This window comes from Lissotriton vulgaris, chromosome 5 (genome assembly GCF_964263255.1).
Source record: "Lissotriton vulgaris chromosome 5, aLisVul1.2, whole genome shotgun sequence".
Classification (NCBI taxonomy): domain Eukaryota; kingdom Metazoa; phylum Chordata; class Amphibia; order Caudata; family Salamandridae; genus Lissotriton; species Lissotriton vulgaris.
In genome coordinates, this window is record NC_141693.1 from 1,344,049,340 (window position 1) to 1,344,073,374 (window position 24,035).

Here is a 24,035-nt window from a genome sequence, read left to right on the forward strand (position 1 = left end):
TTCCTTATCCCCAGGCACTTGAGGGAAAGCAGCCACAGTCTTTTTAGAACAGACTGCCGGAATAACCAGACTTTCAGGCAAAGGATGTGAGGTTAAAAACTCAGGATCCCCAGGTGCAACTCTATACCTCCTCGCAACACTTTTGGCCACTGCAGGAGCTGTAAGAAGCTTGCTCCAAACCTCCAAAATAGGCTCAGTTAATGCCTCATTAAATGGAAGCAACAGTTCAATAACAGAACTTGGGGAATGGAGAACCTCAGTCAAGAGATTGGATTTATATTCCACTGTAGGGAAACTTAAATTTAAAAGTTCTGCAGCCTTCCTCATGACCATGTGGTATGGCTTAACATCCTTGGAAGGGGCATCAGACACAGATGGCAGCTCCCATTCAGGAGAAAGTTCCAAACCACTTGCTTCTCCTAGATCTTCAAAACATTCCTATGAAGCTCACCTTCTTCCATCTCAGCCTCAGCTTCTCTATATCTCTGCTCCTCTATGAGGCGCTGAGCATCCCTTCTGGATCTCTCTTTCAACAGCTGCGCTGTTGTATCCGTGAACAACTCCGACGGAGCCGGTATCGACGTCGGGATTGAATCCGTAGGCCCAGGGTGATGTTCTCGAGGTAGACTCGTAGCCGGCGACATCGGTATCGGCGTCGAAGATCTTGGCGGCGCCGAGTAATGCCAAGGCAGCGTCAGAGCCGGCATAAATGGCATAAAGGGAGCTGGAGCATAGGAGTGGGGAACTCATAAATTATACGCCAGAGGACCCATAGGACCCGAAGGTGCACCAGAGGGGTACCATGCTCTGGAATAGACACCATACATAGCGTTTAAAAACGCAGTAGGGTCTTGACCTGGAGCAGGGAAAGGTGGGTAAGAACACAGAGACTAACCCTTCGGAGGTTCCGGATTCGCCTCCTCTTCCACAGGCAAAGGGACTTCTTCATCCTCTCGAGCCGGAGACAGCGCCTGAGACGGATTCACAACCGGAGCCTGCGAATGAACCTGCGACTCCGAAGGCAAAGCCTCACCTTATGGATCCAAGACCTCTGGTGACGGAGACACTACATCCTTCCAATGCTTCCTCTTATGCGACTTCGGTCTCGAGCCCGAATCCTTACCGGAGTGATGCCGAGATTGATGCCTTGTCTTCTTATGCTTCTTTTTCGACTTCGAAGCCTGATCGGAAGACGACTTCGAAGACGACGCTGTACGGGATCTTGAACTCGACCTCGATCTCGACTTCAACCTCAGCCTGTTGTAGATGATTCTAGGACTCTAGATAATATTCCCAATTTTATGCCCTTATGCGGTTATATCAAATCATACCCTTATACAGGCATAAGAATCATACCCATATTAAGACATAGCCAAGGCAGTCCAAATACGGCAAGGCTACTCCCATAGACTCCTAGAAAGCACAACGTGTTCTTAAACAAACCGAGCGTCCAGCAGCCCGGGAATTCCCCCTGCTTCTGTATTGATTTGTCCTAGAACTCCTGGAGTCCTGAAAGAACTGCGAGTTCTTAGTGACGTCTTATGTCCAACCTTACGTCTAACTCGGCACCTTCCAGGTATAAATATACCAGCATCTGCCTTAAGCAACACATGGTGGTTTGGAGCAGATCGACTATCTACTTGCCCGGCGCCCTGCTGATGCGAGTGCCAAAGGAAGCCGACCCTCCCTGCTGACGCACTGAAAGAGACGCTGTCTTTTCTCCTGCCGAGAAATCCAGCTCCAGTTTTTCCCGGTCACCCTCGCGGGTTGCTGGGAGATAGAGTCCTGAGAAAGAGATACAAGACCTCCTTCATTCTATAACCAAGGTACGAAGCTGATTAGACCCACAGAGAAGTCTTGATTCAGATTCTTGGCAAAAACTGTAGCTCATCTACTCCTTCCCTGTACTAGGCTTCGGTTAGGTACACTGGGGTAGGCGTATCTTAGAAACACCAGTTGAGTACCTTTAGTCATTATTTTATCGTTGTATGTATTTTATCCATTTTAAGTATCTTATGGCTTAGAAACCATATAAATGCTTTTACAGTATTATTTCATAATACTCATTTTACTGTACGCACTTTACTTTATGACAAGTATTGCAATTGTGGCAATTCACTTCTCTTGCATGAGAAAGTAGACTGCTCAATAAATAACCCTTTTTATTGAAAACGCCCGTCTCTCTATTTCTCTGCACTTCTGGACAAACTAAGCATGCACGATTGACTGAGTGAAATAGCTATCTATTGTTTCCGCGACTTTGGAGATATACTCCTTATTCTGGGGTAGCAAAGTTGTCATGTTTATGCAGTTGTCAGAAACTAATCCCTTCTTGTCTATTCAGAAAAGTTAACACCTTCTTGTTTACTCGACAAAGTTTCTAGTGACCTCTGAGCTAGCTGGCACACATAATTAAGTCTAACATATTCAATAGAGACCTAGTCGACCTCAGTCCTACGTCTACACTGTTGTTTATGTTATTCCAATGCGCAGAGCCTGTTGGGAATATAGGAACTACACTACAGGAGCAGCAGATCACTATTCCAGTCATCCTGTCTCCTTAATGCAATGGCAATGCAGGCAGACGTAGTTGGTGGGCAGCTGCAGGTTTGGCAGGCTTAAGAGCCGGTTGTCGGAGACCCTTTTCCAGATGTGGACTGGGCTATGATTTGTGTGTTATTGAAATCTTTGTCAGGCAACGGCCACTTGAAGTTCATCTAGTTAAATTTTTTACATCGTAAGTACATGACACCTGTGAGCATGCATAGGTTCAATTCGGAGTGGTCAACAACTTGTGGTTTTGCAAATGCAGACTTTATGCATTTGGCATGGGACTGTTCACTGGTAAGGACATTCTGATTATTTGTGGTGGGTAGACTGCAGCAGACGACTGCCTTGGCTTGTGAGCTTGTTCCTCAGCAGTGTTTGTTGGGGAATATTATTCGTCATAAGAAGTGCAAGATGGCATACCTCTTCAGGCAGTTGGCTCTAGTGTTGGCTAGGAGATGGCTCACCATTACCTGGATGGGAATTTAGGGCCCCACAGTGGACTTGTGGGTTTGGGATGTCTCTGAGTGGTTACTGGCTGAGGAACTGAATCTCCAACGTACACAAACAGATGCTAAACTGCAAACAAACCTGTAGGTTTGGGGGGAAACCTGCAACAAATTTCTAGGTGGTGACGGGGGAATTCCTGAAGACAAATCTACTGACAGCAACTAATCTTTATCTACTGGAGAGGGGCTAGTGCACACTGGGTAGAGTATATCGGCAATGTGTTGCACCCTGATTGATGGCCAATTGGTTACTAGTATTATGTACTGCATTAAGACTGTATTTAAAAATCTAGTGTGCCTAAGAATGTACTGCTAAAATTATCTAATTGCGGCTCATTGTTGATAATGCTAATTTTGTTACTTGTTCTTGGTAAAATATTAAAGCTTTTTAAAAAAATGCTTTACCAAACTGTAACATAATATTAGCACACATAAAAGTCTTTCTCTGTGAGGAGAATAATTTTTCAATGGAAAATAAGATTCCATATATCTGCATTATGTATAGGGTTGCTCCTTTCAATTTCCCATCCTAAGAAAACAAGTTACTTACCTGTAACTTTGGTTCCCCAGTATTGGTAACTTTCATAGATTCCCATGCTTTGTATCATTCCCCGTCGTCGGACTGGGAGTCTCGGTAATAAAAAATATCATAGTAGTAGGTACAAAAGAGAAAGGAAAGGCCTAGGCCTCATTCCCTTTTGTAACATATCAGCCTCTTTTTGTAAAAGAGACCAAACTCTAGGCGTCAGCCAATCAGAAGAGCCTCACCCTTAGAACCTTCCTGAAGGAACCTCAGAGCCTCAGATTTTCGTAGCCGTAGTGTACTAGACACCATACTTGCTGAAGGCTGAGCTTTCCCCGGGGAGGTGGGTGGGCGCATGGGAATCTATGAAAGTTACCAATACTGGGGAACCAAAGTTACAGGTAAGTAAATTGTTTTCTTGCCCCAGTATTGGAACTTTCATAGATTCCCATGCTTTGTATCAGAATAGCAAGCAGTAAACACCATAAACACATTTTGTAAATAAGTACATTATAACATTAGAAATAAAAGTACAAAATGTGTTACCCATGGAAGGTGGGATAGAAAGGAAAGCTCACCAATCACTTGAAGAGGTTTCTCAGGACAGCCTGGCCCACTGCCGCGTCATCCTGCTGCAATGACTCTAAGCAGTAATGCTTAGTGAACGTGTGCACGCTGCTCCAGGTAGCAGCCCTGCAAATGTCTTTGATATGTACCCCCGCAAAGAGGGCCGTAGAAGATGCCACTGATCTCGTTGAGTGAGCACGGATCCTGCCCACTAGAGGTTTTCCTGCTATCTTGTGGCAATGCAGAATAGCACTCGAAATCCATCTGGAGATCCCCTGTTTGGACAGAGGAAGACCTTTGTTTGGACCGCCGAAGGCAATGAACAATTGTGAAGATTTTCTAAAGTCTTTGGTTCGGTCTATGTAGAATTTTAGACAGCGTTGCAAATCCAGAGTGTGCAATGTATTTTCTGCTGGAGTGACTGGGTTCGGAAAAAATGTCTTTAGGATCACAGGCTCATTTAGGTGAAAGTCAGTGGGGACCTTGGGAATGAACCTTGGGTTCGTCCGCAAGATGGTAGTGTTCTTTTTGAACTGCAAAAACGGTTCTTGGATAGTTAGGGCCTGCATCTCCCCCACTCGCCTCGCTGATGTGAGGGCCAAGAGTAAAGCTAACTGCCATGATAAGTATTTTAGGTCTGAGCGGTGAATCGGCTCAAAAGATCCCTTCATTAGTTGAGCGAGGACTAAGTTTAGATGCCATGTTGGTGGAGGAGATCGCACTGGCGGATAGACCCTGAACAGGCCTTTGAGGAATTGTTTGACAATTCTTGCAGACCATAATGAAGGACCAGAATCAGATCTTCTGAATCTCGAAATCGCTGCTAAATGAACCTTGATAGTAGAATGGGACAGATTAGACTTAGCTAGCGAGAGTAGGTAAGGCAGGAGCTGATGAGGTTTTGACGTGAAAGGATCAATCTTTTCTTTTTTACACCAAATACAGAATCTTTTCCACTTCAGTCTGTATGTTTTGTTTGTGGACGGCGCCCTTGCCTGAGAGAGGATGTCTTTGACCTCTTTGGAAAGAGGAACATTCATGTATTCTCGCTGGTCAGGAGCCATGCAGTCAGGTGCAACGATCTTGGGTCTGGATGCCAAACTTGTCCTTCGGACATTGTCAGGAGATCTGGAACATCCTCCAGCCCTATCGGAGGTACTAGCGATAGCAGATGGAGCTCGGTGTACCAGAATTGTCTTGGCCATGCCGGGGCTATAAGGATTAGCTTGCATGGTTCCGTCCTCATTTTCCTGATGAGACGAGGAAGCAGGGGAATCGGTGGAAATGCATAGAGAAACCTCCCCGTCCAGGCTATTGATAGGGCATTGCCCAATGAGCCTTGATGGTGGAACCTGCTGGCGTAGGCTCTGCACTTTCTGTTGGTTGGCGTCGCAAAAAGGTCCACCTCCGGTGTGCCCCATGTTTGAAAGAGCAGATCTAGAACCTGTTGTTTCAGCTCCCACTCGTGACTGACTGAGGTGAGCCTGCTCAGCCTGTCGGCGCCCTCGTTTAGCACTCCTGGTAAGTGCTCCGCCTTTAGAGAAATTCCGTGAAGAATTGTCCATTCCAGAATCTGTTGAGCCTCTCGCGACAAGAGGAGTGACCTCGTCCCTCCTTCCTTGTTCACATAATGCATAGCCGTGGTGTTGTCCGTCCTGACTAGCACTTGTGAACCCTGGAGACGCGGAAGAAAGGCTTGAAGGGCTAGCCTGATCGCTCTCAGCTCCAACAGGTTAATGTGTAGCTTTTGGTCGCTTGGAGACCAATGGCCGCTGACCTGCAGGTCCTGCATCACTGCTCCCCATCCCTCCAATGACGCATCCGTCGTCAGTATGTGAGGTGATGGAACGCTTGCGAAGTATAGACCTTGGCATAAATTTTGTTGATGCGACCACCAAAGCACTGCCTCCTTCATCTCTCGAGTGACCATCACTTTGTCGTCGAACGATCCGTGCACTTGCTGCCACTGGAGGTCCAGTTGCTCCTGCAGGGGGCGCATCCGGAGCCTGCAGTGCGGGATCAGGGGAATACATGATGACATCACCCCTAGCAGCGACTTGTAGCTGCGTACAGAAAGACACTTTTTTCTTTGAAGTCCTGGTGCTAATCTTTGCAGTTTCTGTATCCTCTCTCGAGTAGGAAATGCCTTTGAGAGCTGCGAATCCAACACCGCTCCCAGGAACCGCGCTGTCCGTGATGGCAGCAGCGTGGATTTCTCCATGTTCAAGGTGAGACCCAGATTTTGGAACAGATTGGTGCAAGCCTGCACCGCGTCCTGCGCTAATGCTCTGGTCGGGGCCTTTAGTAACCAATCGTCCAGGTAAGGGAATACCTGGAAGTGGTTCTTTCGCAGAAATGCTGCTACAGGTGCCAGCACCTTCGTAAAAATTCTTGGAGCAGAGCGAAGGCCGAACGGCAAAACTCTGAACTGAAAATGGCTCTTGGCTACTGTGAAGCGTAGGAACCTTCTGTGTGCTGGGTGAATCGGGACATGGAAGTACGCATCCTCCAGATCGAGTGTGGCCATGAAATCCCCCGGGTTGACCATCTTCAAAACGTCCTGTAGGGACACCATCCTGAAGGATAAGGAGATGAGATAGGCATTTAGCTCCCTGAGGTCCAGGTTGGGACGCCATTTCTCCTGCGTTTTTCTCACCAGGAAGAACCTGGAATAGAAACCGTGGCCCTGTTGATTGGAGGGGACTGGCTCTATCGCCCCTTTGCGGAGCATTTGTTGTACTTCTAGCCGTAGGAGATGCAGATGTTTTGATGGGATGGCTGACGGGGGTCTGGGTGGAGGGACTTCCGTAAACTCCAAAGTATGTCCTCGTCTGATGATGTTGAGCACCCAATGGTCCGATGTAATTTGGGACCAGTTCAGAAGGAATTTTGACACCCTGCCTCCAACTGATGATCTCTTGGAGGAGGGAGCAGTAGGCAAAGCCAGAAGGCCGCTATTGGCTTTTGGACGAGTCCCGTCCACGGGCAGCTTGCTTGCCTTTGTTGTAAGGCCGTGAGTAACCAGAGGACTGGCCCTGTCTCTGTTGGTATGACTGGCGGTTAGGCTGGTATCCAGAGCTGTTCGAAGAATAGCGCTGTTGTTGGTATGCGCCTCTGTAGGCCCCTCCTCTGCCTCTTGCACCTCTAAAAGGAGTTTTGCGGTACTGGAGTGTTCCCAGCGATCCAGTCTTTTTTGATCTCCTGAAGTGTATCGTCAATCAATTTGCCGAAGAGTGCCTCGCCGTCAAAAGGTAGATCAAGGACCTTGTTTTGGATTTCTGGCCTAAACCAAGTCGCCTTTAGCCACCCTTGGCGTCTCAACACTGCCGCTCCTGCCAAAGCCCTAAAGGACGTTGTGGCAATGTCCATGGCACAGTCTATTATCTCCATGGAGACCGCTTCACCTTCTTGCAAGGTTTTCTTGGCTTCCAGCGCTGATTCTGGTGGAAGTTGATCCAAATAGGGAGCTACATTGCACCATAACTGGCGATCATATCGTCCCAAAATTGCTAAAGCATTGGCGGCGCGAACCAGAAGGCTAGCAATGGATGAAAATCTCTTGCCTGTGTTATCAAGCCGTCGTCCATCCTTGTCAGGAGGGGCCGTCAAGGGAGCAGAAGGGTTCCGTGATTTCCTTTGCGCTGCCTGTGAGATAACAGAGTCCGGCTTGGGATGACCTGTGAGCACTGCAGGTCCATCCTCTGGCGCTTTATACTTTTTATCAAGGCGCGGTAGCACAGGGACCACCATCGCTGGGTTTTTCATGGTCTTTAAACCTTCCTCCCATAGATGGTCCACAATCGGAATAGACCTCGTAGTTTTGCGGTGAGTTTCTTTAAAATCGTACAAGAAACAGTCTGTGGTTTGAGCAGGCAACACCAATTTAAATCGTCCGGCTGCACGCTCCATCAGTTGGTGAAAGCTGCCAATGTCAGCAGGAGGAGAATCACCTAAGTCTTGGTGAGGTGAAGTTTGATCCGGGATGATGTAGTCATTGTATTCATCCCCTTCCTGATCTGAGTCTTGATCATCACCGGATGACACATCCGTATCATTCTCATGATCCCCATCCGGATCATCGGCTGTTTCCGACGCAGCCTGGGGCACTGGCCGCTGTGGTTGAGGAGGAGTCTGTACCGGGTGTACAGGAGGGACAACCGAAAAGTGGTCCTTCACTGGTGTCGACGGAGTAGACCTCCTCGGTGCTGGTCGCTCGGCTTTCGACTTGTATTCCTGCTGCATTTTGTGTAGGTCATGCAGGAATGACGTCGGGACTGAAACCATGTCTTGTGGTTCATAGTCCCTTGAGTGGTCTGTTTGTGGGTAGTCGCCTCCACCTTGTTCATATGCCTCCTCTTAGTCTGTCTCTTGACTTTTGATGAGAAGCTGAGATGGGCTATTCGCATAATCAAAACCATCCTGACCGTCTCCCTCAGAGTCCTCCTGGTCAAGCAACATAGTGGGAGGTAAAGAGGTCACCCTCCTTGGGGATGTCATTTCAGGCGTGATCCTTGTGAGAGAAATTGTCACCCTTCTCTCCGCAGCCAGTATCGTTGGTTGGTCCGTCGACGCCGGAGAAATCCTCGTCGACGAGATAGGAATAGCAGATGTCGTCGTCGACGCCACCGACGACGAGCCCGCCGTCGATGTAGAAATTGTTGTCGTCGTCGAAGCACTCGTCGACGACATGACCGTCGTCGACACCGTCGTCGACGTCATCGACACCGCCGTCGACGTCGGCACTGCTGTCGTCGACACCGCCGTCGACGATGATGTTTTCTTCGTCGACGATGTCTTCGTCTTCGTCGACGATGTCGTCGGCATACTTCCCGTCAACGCTGCAGTCGTCGAGCTCTTCTTCGACGACGACGGAGCTTTCGTCGTCGACGCTCCCGTCTACGAGCCCGTCGACGGGACCAATTGGATCTTGGGCTTCATTTTCGTCGTCGACGTAGCTACCGTCGACGAAGTCTTCGTCATAGAGGATTTGAAACTCCTCTCTGAAGAGTGTGATGAGGGTCTCTTGAAGGCTGGGTCTGTCTTCTCACCCTTAGGAGGCGAAACCAGTTCTGCCTTGCCCGACCCACTGTGGTGGGGGGAACCTCCTGAACCCCGGCCATCAGACTCCCTGGGGGTCTTCTTTGAAGCTTTCGAGGGGCGCCCAATAGAGGAAGACTTCTTGAGGAAGCACAGGAAGCCGATTCCTCCTCATCACTGGAAACTCCATGTTTCCTTTCCTTCTGCCTCTGCAACCATGTAAGAAGCCGTCCAGCATGATCTCTCAAGGTCTTGGTGGAGAGAGTGCGGCAAATCTTACAGTCCTCTGCCTTGTGATCTGGATACAGGCAGTAGATGCAATCCTTGTGTTTGTCTTCCACAAACAGCCTTTTCTTCCCACAGGTGGAACAGGGCTTGAAAAGGGCTTTCTTCTTCTCAACCTCAGACATCTTGATGAAGAAAGAGTTCCCTGAAGAAATCTGAAGAAAATCCTGACGAAATAACTGTTGAAATGATTTTGAAAGAGTAGAAATAGAGCAGAGCTCAATGGAGACTCCCTAGCACAACGTGCGGTAGAAAATCTGAGGCTCTGAGGTTCCTTCAGGAAGGTTCTAAGGGTGAGGCTCTTCTGATTGGCTGACGCCTAGAGTTTGGTCTCTTTTACAAAAAGAGGCTGATATGTTACAAAAGGGAATGAGGCCTAGGCCTTTCCTTTCTCTTTTGTACCTACTACTGTGATATTTTTTATTACCGAGACTCCCAGTCCGACGACGGGGAATGATACAAAGCATGGGAATCTATGAAAGTTCCAATACTGGGCAAAAAAATTATTACTTCAGCATTTTATAGGAGCATATTGAGTGTATTTCCAAGCTTGTACACTAACTTTAAAGATGTATGTGAATACCGACAGACCACCAGCTAGCTGGTGTTTACCTACCTTCGCGCAGTGCTGATTCCTGAAATACCCACTGAAATAAAATTGCATGACCTATGACTTGGTGCTATCACAGGGAGTGAAGCATCAAACTTTTGGGTACTTACATCCCACAGAGGCTGGGAAATATCTAGAGACAAAAGAAGTACCCTATAAACAGAAATACTTCAAATCCTATTGAAAATGGAGAAGCATAGATTGTTTCAGGTAGTATCTTCAGACATACAATTAAGATAATGTAGCATTGATTAAGAACCTACCAAATAGTGTACAACAATTGAGAATGCACAAGTCAAGTTGAAGTCAGCCATTATCAATATCAAATAACGTATAAAGGTGGAAGGTTGATAGGCCTATAATGTTCAAAACAAGTTCACTGTATTATTTATTTTAGAAACTAAGAGTATCATGTAATTAAGTCAACGTCTTGGACATGGATAACAGTGCTATTTAAGGCAGGTCACGTTTTCCCAGCAACCTTCCTTTCCAAGACATGGTATACATACTTCTAAAACTGTGGAGCCATTGAACCTTTTCAGGTTTACTATCATTCATTTTTTCCACAGAAAACCTGCACATCACTGGTACAGTACACTTCTGTTGATTATTATAGCTACATTCGCAATTTAAAGAGTGTTACGAAAACTTGAGCAGATTTTACTTGCATTGACGAAGATACTGGCTGTCATGTTGATACTGCATTACTGATAAGAAGAGATGCTGCTGCTCAGCTTCCTTAGAAAGAAGGCAGCGCTGACTGGGTGACAGAAAGAGGCCAACAGTTCACATGAACCCATCTAGAATTGCACCTGCTGGTATGAGCAGAAGCCCGTTCTAGTGATGATTGGGGCATCCTCCTATGTAGAGACTGACAAGAGGGTACGTTGATCTCCAGCTAATATGAAATCCAGAATAGACTGACAGTGCCACAGACACGGTATACATATTTCTGAATAGGATGCTGGCTGGTACAAAGAATGGTTGCTGTACTGATAATTGCCAGTCTTGATGAGAGCACAAATAGGTGGACAGTAAGTGCTTGGCTATAGGATATCAAAGTGGCTAACAGTATTTTGTAATACTGGTTCCATATTTCCACACATGACAAGCTTCTGTGATGAGGTTGCATAACCTCTGTGACAGAAAGAAATTAAATGGACAGCAAGTTGGTGCTATGGCAATAGTGCTTAGAAGCATGGTGGCTGCTCTCTCCATGCCCTAGCATAGGTTACTGACTTCTGCGATCATTGGCAGATTTCTTCAGGTGGAATAGGCCTCAAGGCAATTAAAGACTGATTGAGGAGTAACTGTTGTTTGCTTGTCAAAGTGTGAGGCTGCTTCCATGAATGAGGGAAAGCACCAGCTAGTTTTTTAAGAGGATACCTCTGGGGGCGCATGTCAGCAAATCTGTTGTTGGCTTCATTCAAATTTAGCTGCTTACCTCAATAGGTTCACAAGCCATCATTAAATCACTGACAGCTACATGTATCAACCTATTTTGCATTAAAAAAGGCTGCAAACTGCTACATCTGACCATTTGCAAATGGAAAATAGCCTTCCAAGATGTATGAAAGGCTTTTTCAGTGAATTTTAGGTAATCACCTTTTTTAGCGATTACCTAAAAGTGTGACTTCAAATAGGGAATCCGTCATATACCACACCTTACCTGCTCTATCTCTTCTTCTTCAGTGTCTCCTCTATTTATTTGATATTTGATATTTATGGAATTTTGTAAAGCGCGACTATCGCTCCGGGAGGAGCATCTTGGCGCTGAGCATGCAGAAGATAGTGGGAACGAGGAAGTAAAATAGATCATATAGCTGCTAGGACTGAGGTATCAGATTGCTGGAACACCCAGGTTTTCAGAAGTTTCCTGAAATGAGGTTCAGTTTCAACTTGCCTGAGATTAACAGGTAGGCTGTTCCAGGCTCTGGCAGCCAGGAAGGAAAAGGTTTTTCCCCCCTTGGTTTTTAACTTGAATCTTGGAATTGTAACAAGATTGGTTCCTGAGGATCTTAAACAGCGTGAGGGGTTGTAGTAAGTGAAACGCTTGGAGAAGTAGAGGGGACCTGTTTTCCTGGTAGCTTTGTATACAGTCAGTAAAAGTTTGAACAAGATTCTTTTGTGGAGTGGTAGCCAATGGAGGACGTTGAGGGCTGCCGAAGCAGAGGACCTTCTGGGAAGTCTAAGCACAAGTCTGGCAGCCGCGTGTTGGATGCTTTGAAGTTTTCTAAGAGTGGACTTCTTCACTCCTGCCATCAATCCATTACAATAATCGAGTCGGGGGAGAATTAAAGCAACCACGACTGATTTTCTGGCTGTAATGGGGAGGAAGTCGAAGAATTTCTTCAATGATCTAATAAGACTAAAACAGCATCCAGCAGTGATGCGAACATGATCATCAAAAGAAAGGGATGTATCAAATTGAATACCCTTTCTGTGCCCCCTCATTCATTATATTTCCTCCTAGTTCTCCCTCTTTGCCTCCTCCTCTGGTACTCCTAAGGTCCGTGGGCTTGCAGGAACAGTACTGCTGCAGGCATGTGCAAGAAAGAGTGACAGGGCAGGGACAAGAGCAAAAGAAAGCCAGATCCGGCAAGGAAATTGTGAAATGGCTCACCACACTCCAGCGAAGTTCCTCAGGAAAATGAACCCATGTCTATCATGTGTTGGTGCAGCAGGGGAGGGGTCAGATGAAAGACGCTGCTGACCTCATACAGTGAGGAATGGGTGAAAATGGCTCTTCACAGCTTCTTTTCTTTATAATTGAATGTTCCTTTGAAACCTGGTGGAAGGGCGAATGTTTCTCCTGAAACATGCCGATGGGTGGTGTATCATGCACAGACTTTAAAATGCGGAGTGTCTGGATGTTTCTAATATTAAATGTTTCAGCGAAACAAATTCTAATGAAAGGATATGGCCCGCATCTTGTGATTGGCTTGATGTCCAATATATGTCTAAAATGGCTAACTGCAATTACAAAGCCTGGAGAATCAACTCCAGGGTTTGGAGGAGGTGTCCTGCTCATGTAGGTCACCCTCACCCTGAGAACCAAGCACCCTGCCTTCAGGACTGGAAGGCCCACCTTAGGAGTGCCTTATAGATTTAGGGGCACATGCATCAACCTATTTAGGAAGTGCAAACGGTGCGAATCGGTAAATTCGGCCGTTTGCGCTTCCTAAATACGTTTTTGGGATGCATGAAACCATTTTTCAAAATTAGCTTTTTTTTGTATTTCCTAAAAATGCGAATGCATTTAAGGAATCGCATTTGTGTTATTCCTTAAATGCAATGCATCAATTTTTTTTTAAATGCAAATTTTGAAATAGGAAGTGCAAATTAACACGAGGTTGACCCTCGTGTTAATTTGCGAAGTTCTTTAAAAAAGCACAAAAATGCATTTTGGAAAGTGTCATGTTAAAGACACACGTCCTTAGGACATGTGTGTGTGAAACATGCACTTTAAAATACATTTCAGGGGTGCAGGGGGGGGTCCATTGGACCCCCCTCTGCACCCTTGCAATGCCTCAACAAATTGCGAATTCCAAAAATAGAAATGCAAAACGGCATTGATTCCTATGGGCCTCTAGGCCCATAGGAATCAATGTAATGCCATTCCTTAATTGCGATTCGCAATTAAGGAATCGCAAATTCCGAAAATTAAGAAATCCTAAAAAAAAATTGGATTTCTTGATGCATAGGATTTTGCAATTCCTAAATTGAGATTCCTTAATTTTCGCAATTTAGGAAATGCATATTCCTACAATGATGCATGTGCCCCTTAAAGTGCAGTGACCTCAGATAGGAAATGGGAGTCCCCGGTACATAAGAAAAGTAATGTCTCACTAGACATATAAAGAGATAGGCCAAGGGCCTCACGTTAGTAACATATCTAGGTCCCTTTGTAAAAAGGACCAAAATCTAGAGAACAATTAATCAGCTATCCCCACTCTCTGGAACCTTCCTGGAAGGAGCTCTAGTCCCTCAGATTTTCGTGAGCACAGTGCTAAGTAGATGTATCACTGAGAGAACTAGGTGAGCACTTCCAGGGGAGGTGGGTGGTTTGCATGTGAATCTCTGAAAGATACCAATACTGGATAACTGCAGTTACAGGTAAGTAACGCATTTCTTATCCAGTATTAGGGTATCTATCATAGATTCACATGCCTGAATCAGAGTAGTAAGCAATGATAAGCACATTTCGGATGGGACAGTACAAGTTCACCAGATAAAAACATATCAATGTGAAAATAGAAAGTACCAAACTGCAATCAGAGAAAACAGTAGAGAACACAGTGGAGAAATGTGCATGTAAAAAGAAAGGATAGTGGGATGAAACGTAGGCTCGCCTCTATTGGAATAGATGACGTAACACCGCCTGTCCCACTGCAGGATCCTTCATGAGTTCGGTATCCAAGCAGTAATGCATGGCAAATGAATGTGGCGTCTCCCATGTCGCCGCTCTGCAAATGTCTATGATAGGCACACCTGCAAAAAGTGCTATGGAGGTAGAAATAGCCCTAGTGGAATGGGCATGTACTGTGGAGTGCAAGCGTTGCCCTGCTTGCTGGTGACAGAAAGTAATAGCTCCAGAAATCCAGCGAGAAATACTTTGTTTAGTAAGTGGAAGCCACAAAGAGTTGGAATAGATGACGTAACACCGCCTGTCCCACTGCAGGATCCTTCATGAGATCCGTATCCAAGCAGTAATGCATGGCAAATGTATGTGGCGTCTTCCATGTCGCCGCTCTGCAAATGTCTATGATAGGCACACCTGCAAAAAGTGCCATGGAGGTAGAAATAGCCCTAGTGGAATGGGCATGTACTGTGGAGTGCAAGCGTTGGCCTGCTTGCTGGTGACAGAAAGTAATAGCTCCAGAGATCCAGCGAGAAATACTTTGTTTAGTAAGTGGAAGCCACAAAGAGTTGGTTGGATTTGCGGAATGCCTTTGTCCAGTCAAGGTAGAATTTTAAGCAGCGTTTAAAATCCAGTGAATGCAGAGTTCTTTTAGCCGCCGTTTGAGGATTTGGAAAAAAGGTACGTAAGACTACAGGCTCACTGAGGTGAAAGTCTGACGGGACTTTGGGCACAAACTTGGGATTAGTTCGAAGTATAACCCTATCATGTTTGAATTGAATAAAAGGGTCTTGAATTGAGAATGCATGAAGCTCGCTTTCTCGCCTTGCAGATGTAAGGGCTAGAAGGAGTGATGTCTTCCAAGAAAGATACTTGAGATCGGCTTTGTATATTGGCTCAAAAGGGGGTTTCATAAACTGAGCCAGCACTATGTTGAGTTGCCAAGTTGGAGGTAGAGACTTAACAGGAGGGAAAGTCCTAAACAGACCCTTGAGAAACTGTTTGATCAGTCTATTTGACTAAAGAGAAGGGCCTGCAGAAGATCTCCTGAACTGGGATATTGCAGCCAAGTGAACTTTAATAGAGGTGTGAGCAAGACCTGAAGTCGCCAGATGGAGACGGTAAGGCAATATTTGTTCTGGAGAAGAAGAGAGAGGGTGTATATTCGCAGACTTACACCAGATGCAGAATCTCCTCCACTTCAAGGAATATGTCTTGTTTGTACTGTCGGCTCGGGCCCGAGCCAGAATTGCCCTGCAGTCTGGAGGAATCTCTAGGCCATTGAACTCTCGGAACTCACGAGCCAAGCACATAATTTGAGAGATACTGGATCCGGGTGTTGGATCTGTTCCCGGTCCATTGTGAGGAGAGAGGGAAACGGCTTCTAAGGAATCAGCGGTTCCAGGGAGAAAAGATGGAGCTCCGTGAACCAATGTTGGCGAGGCCATGCTGGAGTTATCAGGATTAGCGTGCAAGATTCTTCCTTCAACTTCCTGAGGACCCTGGGAATCAGGGGAATCAGTGGAAAAGCGTAGGCTAAGATGTTGAACCAATCTATTGAAAATGCATTCCCTAGAGATCGCCGTTGGGGATGCCAACTTGCAGAGTTGTGGCATTGGGCGTTCTGCTGGGTGGCAAATAGATACAAGAGAGGGGTACCCCATTGAGAGAATATGCCGTCAAGAGTCCGTTTGTTCAACTCCCATTCGTGACATGTTGTTTGTTGCCTGCTTAGTGAATAGGCCAGCACATTGTCTGTTCCTGGAACATATTCCACTCGTGCTGAAATGTTGTGTAGAAGTAACCAGTTCCAGATCTTTTGAGATTCACGAAAGAGTGGCTGTGAACGAGTACCTCCCTGCTTGTTTAGGTAGTTCATTGTCGTAGTATTGTCCATCCCGACAAGCACTAGAGTACCTTTGATCCTCGGAAGGAACGCTTGGAGGGCCAGGTACACAGCTCGTAGCTCGAGGAGGTTTATGTGAAGCTTCCGTTCGGAAGGAGACCACTTTCCGCTGATCCGGAGTTCTTGGAGGAAAGCTCCCCAACCTTCCACGGACGCATCCTTTGTGACTATTTGTTGAGAGGCTTGGAGCAAGAAGGGCAGGCCTTGAGAAAGATTCCGTGGACGAGTCCACCACTGTAGAACAGTCACCATTTGAGGGGTCACTTCTACGACATCGTGGAATTAACCTTTTGCTTGAATCCACTGAGCAGAGAGTGATTCCTGAAGAGGACGCATGTGGAGGCGACAGTAGGGAACCGACAGAATACAGGATGACATCATCCTGAGAAGGGATTTGAACAGGCGCTTCCTGAACAGAAAGCTTCCTGAACAGGAAGCAGGATTTGAACAGGAGCTTCCTGGATCTGATGCGGTCCGCCAATTGAAGAAGTTCGGACTGTCGCTCTTGTGACGGGAAAGCTCTCTTCTGGTTTGTATCGAGAATAGCACCCAGAAAAGTTATCCGCTGAGAGGGTTGGAGGATGGACTTGTCCTGATTGAGAGTGAGCCCTAGGCGACTGAAAAGCTGTAGACAGGCGTTGGAAGATCTGTTCGCGCCGTCTAGAGAAGGTGCCTTCACGAGCCAGTCGTTGAGATAGGGAAAAGTTTGATGACGTTGTTGCCTAAAGTATGCAGCCAATGGAGAAAGGCATTTTGTGGAAAATACGTGGGGCTGACTTGAGCCCGAAGGGCAGGACTTGGAATTGATAATGTCTGCCTGCCACGGCAAACCTCCGAAATTTTTTGTGATTCCTGTGGAATGGGATATGGAAATAGGCATCTTAAAGATCTAAAGATACCATGTAGACGTTTGTATTGAGAAGTTGCAGCACTTCTTGAATGGTGACCATTCGAAACAATTGTTTCTTTAAGTATTTGTTGAGGCTTCTCAAATCCAGGATTGGTCTCCATTTCTTCTCCTTTTTACGCACCAGGAAAAAACGGGAATAAACACCTTTTCCCTGGTGACGAAGAGGAACCCTCTCTATAGATAATTTCTGGATCATTAGTGAGATTTCAAGGAGTAAAAGGCGCAGATTTTTGTGAAGCATAGGTCGAGGAGGGGTCTGTGGAGGAGTCTGAATGAACTCCAGAACATTTCCAAATTGTACCAGCTGAAGAACCCAACGGTCCGTTGTTATTTGTTTCCAATTGTGTAAAAAATTGGAAATTCTTCCTCCTACTTTGGAGGGTGAAGATGAAATGGAGACTGGCAGTAGAGGAAAGTCATTGACGACGGGCGGTAGCCTTCTGTCGTCCTCCCTTTCCTCGAAAGGAGGACTTATTGTACGAAGATTGCTGCTGTTGGCGTTGTTGGAATTGTGGCCGATATTGTTGGTTGGAATAAGAGTAGGAAGACAGATATTGTTGGTAGTCCCCTCCAGTGGAAGATTGCCCTCTACCCCTTAAAGCCCCCTCAAAAAGGTTTTTTTTTAATTGAAGGGTACCCAACGCCTGGGCTGTGTCGGTATCCTTTTTTATGCCTTGAAGAGCTTGGTCAATATGAGTGCCAAAAAGAAGCTGACCGTCGTAGGGCATGTCCAGAATTTTAGTCTGGACCTCCGGCAGAAATGTAGTTGCCTTAAGCCAACCTTGGAGTTATAAGACCGCAGCGCCAGCCAGTTGGCGGAAACCAGAAGAGGCACAATCGATGATCTCGGAAGCCGAACGTTCGCCCTCTAACAAGATCTTTTTTGCTTCCTCATCTGTGTCGTCCAGCAAGGCCCCCAAGTATGGTGCAATGTCCGTCCACATCTGCCTGTTGTAGTGCCCCAATAACGCTAAGGAATTAGACGCACGCACTGTCAATGCAGATATGGAAGAAAAACGTTTCCAATATTGTCTAGTCCTCTGCCCTCTTTGTCTGGAGGGGCAGATAGTGGAGCAGAAGGGTTTTTAGACTTCTGCCGAGCCGCCTGAGTGATGACGGAATCAGGATTGGGAAGTCCGGTAAGGCAGACCGGAGCGGTGTCCGGAGCTCTGTATTTTTTGTCCAGACGAGGCAACACTGGGGGAACCGAACATGGATGTGCATGATCTTAACACCTTGATCCCAGATATAGTCTATAATAGGCACAGATCTTAAAAAGTTCCTTAAAGTCGTAAAGGAAACAATCCTGTTGGTGAAAAGGCATAGGGATCTGGAAACGCTGTGCAGCTCTTTCCAAGACATTATAAAAAAAAACAATATCCTCAGGAGGCGAATCAGATTGAGGAGGCACTGGGGACGCTGGACAAGGGATAACGTAATCATCCCACTCATCATGAGTCGATTGGGAATCATGAAGCACCCCTTACTCTTGTTGATCATCCTCCTCATCATCTGTGGAAGGTGGAGGTGGAAGTGCGACAGGCACGGACTATGGAAGCAGAGGTGGAGCTTGTGGAATTGGTGGCGGAGAAACAACTGGAGTAGGAGAAGGAGCAGAAGTATGGAATCTCTGCTTGTAGTCAGAAATTAAAAATTGGAGGTCAGAAACCAAAGACGCAGGCAGACAAACCATGGGAGGTTGGTGAAGATGGCTGTCGTCTGGATAATACGTCTGGTCTTCTGGCTCTTGTTCGTCATTATCCGAACTCTCCTGGTACTTGACATGAAGTTCAGAAGGACTTGTCGCAGCCCTGAACATACTGATGTCGTCAGAATCTTCCTCCTCTTCCGAAAGGTGAGACGGAGGCAACGGTTGGACCCTGCTAGGTGAAATAAGAGTAGGCGTCAACGTGCGTTTTGTGATTTTAAGATGAACATACGCACTGTCCACTTTGGACTCTGGTGTCCTTGACGAGCCCGTCGTCAGTGTAATCGTCATCGACGGAAAAGCACCGACAGACACAACTGAAGGTGACTTCGACGAAGCTCCCGTCGACGGAGCCTTCGTCGACGGAACACTCCTCGTCGACGTAGGGGTCGACACGCTCGTCATCGATAGTACCATCGACGCTGGCTCGGGCGTCGACGATGATTTCATAATTTTGATCGTCGACGACAATGGTTTAACAGACGTCAACAATGACGTCGTTATCGACGACGTGGACGATGCTGAGGACGCCAATGATGTGGAGACTGTCGTCGTCGACAGAATTACTCCCACAGCTGGCGAAGGTGATTTTGTCGTTGTTTGGGCAACCATCGACGAGTCGGTTGTCAAGGGGGCGAAGTAGGCTTTTTAAAGGTGTGTAAAACTTCTTGTGAAGAAACCTTTGTTGATAAAGCCTTAAGGTGGACCTCTGAAGACTTTTTCTGCATCTTCTTTTGAGGGGGCTGTGACGAAGGCCATGGGGAAGCAACTCTGGGCCTTTTCTGTGAGGTTCTGGAAGACTTTGTAGAGCCCTCACGCTCCTCAGAGGACAAGGCTTGGTCTTTGTCTTTAAGCCTCTGCATCCAAATTAAAAGACGTCCCTCCCGGTACTCAAGGGTCTTTGATGAAAAGGTATGACATACCTTACAGTCCTTTGAGGAGTGGTCCGGATAAAGACAATAGAGACAGCCTTTGTGTTGGCCATCGATATGAAGCCTCTTCTTATTGCAGGAGGCACAAGGCCTAAAGAGGCGTTTCTTAGGAGTATCTGCCATGAAGATAGAGATAACTTCACTTAGAAATCCTGAAGAAAAAACACTGGAAATCCAGAAACAAGGAAAAACTGAGCAGAGCTCAGTGGAGACTCCCTTAGCACGACGTGCGGTAGAAAATCTGAGGGACTAGAGGTCCTTCCAGGAAGGTTCCAGAGGGTGGTGATAGCTGATTGGTTGTTCTCTAGAGTTTGGCCCTTTTTACAATAGGACCTAGATATGTTACTAATGTGAGGTCCTTGGCCTATCTCTTTATATGTCTAGTGAGACATTACTTTTCTTATGTACCGGGGACTCCAAACCCGACGACGGGGAATGATTCAGGCATGTGAATCTATGAAAGATACCCTAATACTGGATAAAAGGAAACTTATATCTGCGGTGAGTGGTGCTAACACCAGCTCGTACAGGCTGCAATGGCAGGCATGTAGTCAAAGATTGAGTGGTCTCTCAGGGTGGCATAATACATGCTGCAGCCCATGGGAGACCCCTGGTGTACCTATGCCCGGGGGTACCTTAGTACCATATACTAGGGACTTAGAAAGGTACACTCGTAGCCAATTAGGAAGGTACCAAAGTAATTACCATAGTTCAATTTACAGAGAGAGCACAGTTACTGGGATCCTGGTTAGCAGGATCCTAGTCTGACTAGTCCAAAACACACAGACATCAGGCAAAAAGTAGAAGAGTAACCATGCTGGAAGGATCCCCTTTTCCTACAGTGCTTATGCCCCACACAGCCACTAGTGATGCCAGACAATACAGGTCAGCTCACCATGATACCTTTTAAAATGGACACGCCACTGGATAAAAATAAAGCCAACAACTGGGCCTCAGACACTGGCCGTCCGCTCCTTGCCTGAATGCCCAGTTTACCAATCCGACCCTGGCGTGTCAGGGACAACTGGTACTGGTTCTTACCTTCACTCAACACTCAACTTACCTGACATGTGATGTTGGCCAAAGTGATGGAAAGTACCGCAGGAGGAGAGGGACGAAAGCGAGGGGCCAGGCGGGACACAATACATAATTATGTCAGACAGCCAGGTCCATCATTTACTACCACTGGATGTTGGTTGCTTTCAGATTCTAACTGGGCCTGGGCTTAGCTTGGCTGTTGGCTTGGGCGGGGACTGTCTGCACAAAGCACATGCATTGCAGAGCCACGTCGAGATCTTCTGATGACTCAGAATGAGGCGAGGCTGTGGTGTGTGACGAGTTGAGGGAGGGTGGGAGGAGAGTGCGGGGACAGGACAAAATCACAAGATTGGTGTGGTATTATTCAAGGGCCATCATAGGTAGCGTTTTCACTCGCTCCTACGGATTGACAGACCTGTGAGCTAACACACCAGTGGGGTGGTCACGTGGTGCACAAACAAACACTAGGGGGTGGTCACGTGATGTAATTATTTTTTTTAAATAACTGCTGAGTCCACATAGGCACTGGCTGGCCAGCCCGGGAAGCTGGAAACAAGAGTGAGAAGTGAGTGATGTTTATGCCTGCAAATGGGTCGCAAGCAAGGTGGCCTAGGGGTCACAGCTGCGACCATTGGTGACCACAAATTGATGGCCATGCATGTTTCCACTTCAGGCACCCCCGCTTTAGGGTGACACATCACCATATCCCAATAGTGCTGCCGTCTACATTGCACACAGCCTTTCTGATGAAAAACTAACACATTGCTTCCATCTTCTTCTGATTCTTATTGCCACAAAGAAATGTTGCTTATATCAAACATACCTGTTCTTCTTTTTCACGGATTTTAATTGTGAAGTTTTTTTCTTGGGTTTGTCGTTTTTCTGATTCTTCTTTCACTGCAAAGAAAAAATTGTCAATATAATATTCCTTTTTAATTACAAATACTTAAATATTCACTATCTTGTGATTTGCAGACGTCTTAGCCTTAAATTGGTTTGAATATTTTATTTTACAGTGTTTTTATCAGTTGGTTGTAGGAGCTGATTTGGAGGAGTTTGGTAATGGGAGATTTGTGGAGACACATTCAGAGGAGAATCATTCGGTGGAATTCCCTTTACCATTTGTGCTGAGGAGCCCTTCCTTGATCTGATGGGGAACTGCCGCCCAGTTTAGAATGTTCCACAGCGGGCTGACACAAATACGCACTTTCAGTGAAAAAATTGCTGTGTGAGCCTGAAGTACCATTAAAAAGTAACATAAAGGGCTATACCTACCAATAGCCCCAATCCCATTACCAAATAATCAGTCAGTTGGCAGTGAAGAAAGTTCAATCATTTATTAAGCAAAAATACTCTACCGAGGAGCCTCTCCATCCCTCATCCATCAGGTGCGCGGAGAAGACTGTTGGCTCACATTCAAACATGAGGTTATATACTTTTCAGTTCAACACATACAATCACTGTAAAAGAAAAAACACCAGTTGGCCAGTTGGCCCTCGAGCTCCAGGAAAGGACCATATATGGCACACATGATTAGTTCAAAGCTTAGCTATTTATAACTGGGGAGGTCAGGAGGGGTGACTCCCTTTCGTCTTGGTGCCCGGGAGTGTAGGCACGGCCCCTCCAAGAATGTGCTTCTCGCACCCAAAGCCAGATGCGACCTTGAGTCTCAGGACGGTCGAGTAAACAGCCTATGTTCAGCTGCTCCACGTAATTCAGATGAACTCGGGCTTGACAACTGCCGGAGACTAACACGTGATCACAGCCCGTGTTCGAGCATAGATTCGAAAATGGCGTCTGTATGGTTCTCGGCCTACTATGTTAGCAATGTTAAAACGAGAGGAGTGAATAAATGCTGTCCTCTCTCCAAAAGCAATATATATATATAACTAATGAATAAGGTTGATTTGATAGAATAGCGTAACCATCTATATGATCTCCATTTCGATCTGCAAGTAATAAGAGATCAGTAGAGCCACGAGATTATTTTAACTAAGATTCAGTTGTTGAATGGTTACACACTATGGCAAGCACGGAAAGAATATTGTGGTATAGTAAGGTATAATCCCTAATTGTTTAAAAGGTCCCATTTGTTGAAATAGGCACTGGCCTCTTATAATTGTGGAACCTTGTGTTTGTATTCACAACGAGAAAATATGCACTTGCACTTAAATTGTAAAACTGCTTTTTATCGAGTATCATCACCGATTTGAGTTTGTTTTTATCTAGGGATTTTAACATTTGTATACCTGTATATTTGATTTTATGCAAAATAACAAATGTTTCAATACTTGAGTAATACCTATCTCCGATTTACTTAAAAGTGTTAAAATGGCCGCCCTGAATGAACGATATTCATGAGTGCCGGATGATTTCCATTTGAAATGAAACTGGAGTTGAAATCCTATTTTCAATATATATATATATATATATATATATATATATATATATATATATATATATATATGTGAGCAAGGACGCTCTGTCCGAAACGCGTCTGTTCGGCATTATTTTTCACCCTGCACCTTATGATTGAATAAAAGCAACGAACATCACAAGACTGGCTTTGGGCGTAATTTTTGGTGTCCACGTGCTGGATTCTGCGCTTGGAACTTTGGCGCGGTTACCGGCTGGATTGTTTTATATATATATATATATATATATATATATATTGACAAAAGAGGGTACATATAGATGCATCATGCTAACACAATATGGTCTGATACTCCTTATGTAAGGGAAATCTATTTTTTATCCCTCAGAATGGCCCTTTTAGCATGATGTAGCTAATGAAGTGAACTAAAACAGCTCAATCTTCAAATATTCCATCATCAATCTGCATTACATCTTTGAGCTCCTTCTGAACAAACTGAGCCTTTGCTGCTGCTGGGGATGGACCGGCCAAGGAGGAGGTGAGTTTAGTTGCGCAATAGGAGCGACATGGAGGTCCACATTGTACACAAAGACAACACGTGAATATGATACCGTCTATACCTGCCAGCACCATCAAAATTTTCCATCCCCAAGTAGACAACAGACCCCAGAACCAACCAGAGAGGGACCATGTAACTGTCTCTACATGTATTTCAGAAGCCAAACGATG

At 46.0% G+C, this 24,035-nt stretch overlaps 1 protein-coding gene across 1 annotated transcript in view; it reads right to left on the reverse strand.

Annotated features, from left to right (window-relative positions):
- Nucleotides 1–24,035, reverse strand: part of SYCP1 (synaptonemal complex protein 1) — a 5,090,281-nt gene that overhangs the window by 4,021,494 nt on the left and 1,044,752 nt on the right. Inside the window, exon 9 of the mRNA XM_086919665.1 lies at nt 21,756–21,829. Coding sequence (XP_086775791.1) covers nt 21,756–21,829 — 74 coding nt within the window. The remainder of the gene's footprint in view (nt 1–21,755; nt 21,830–24,035) is intronic.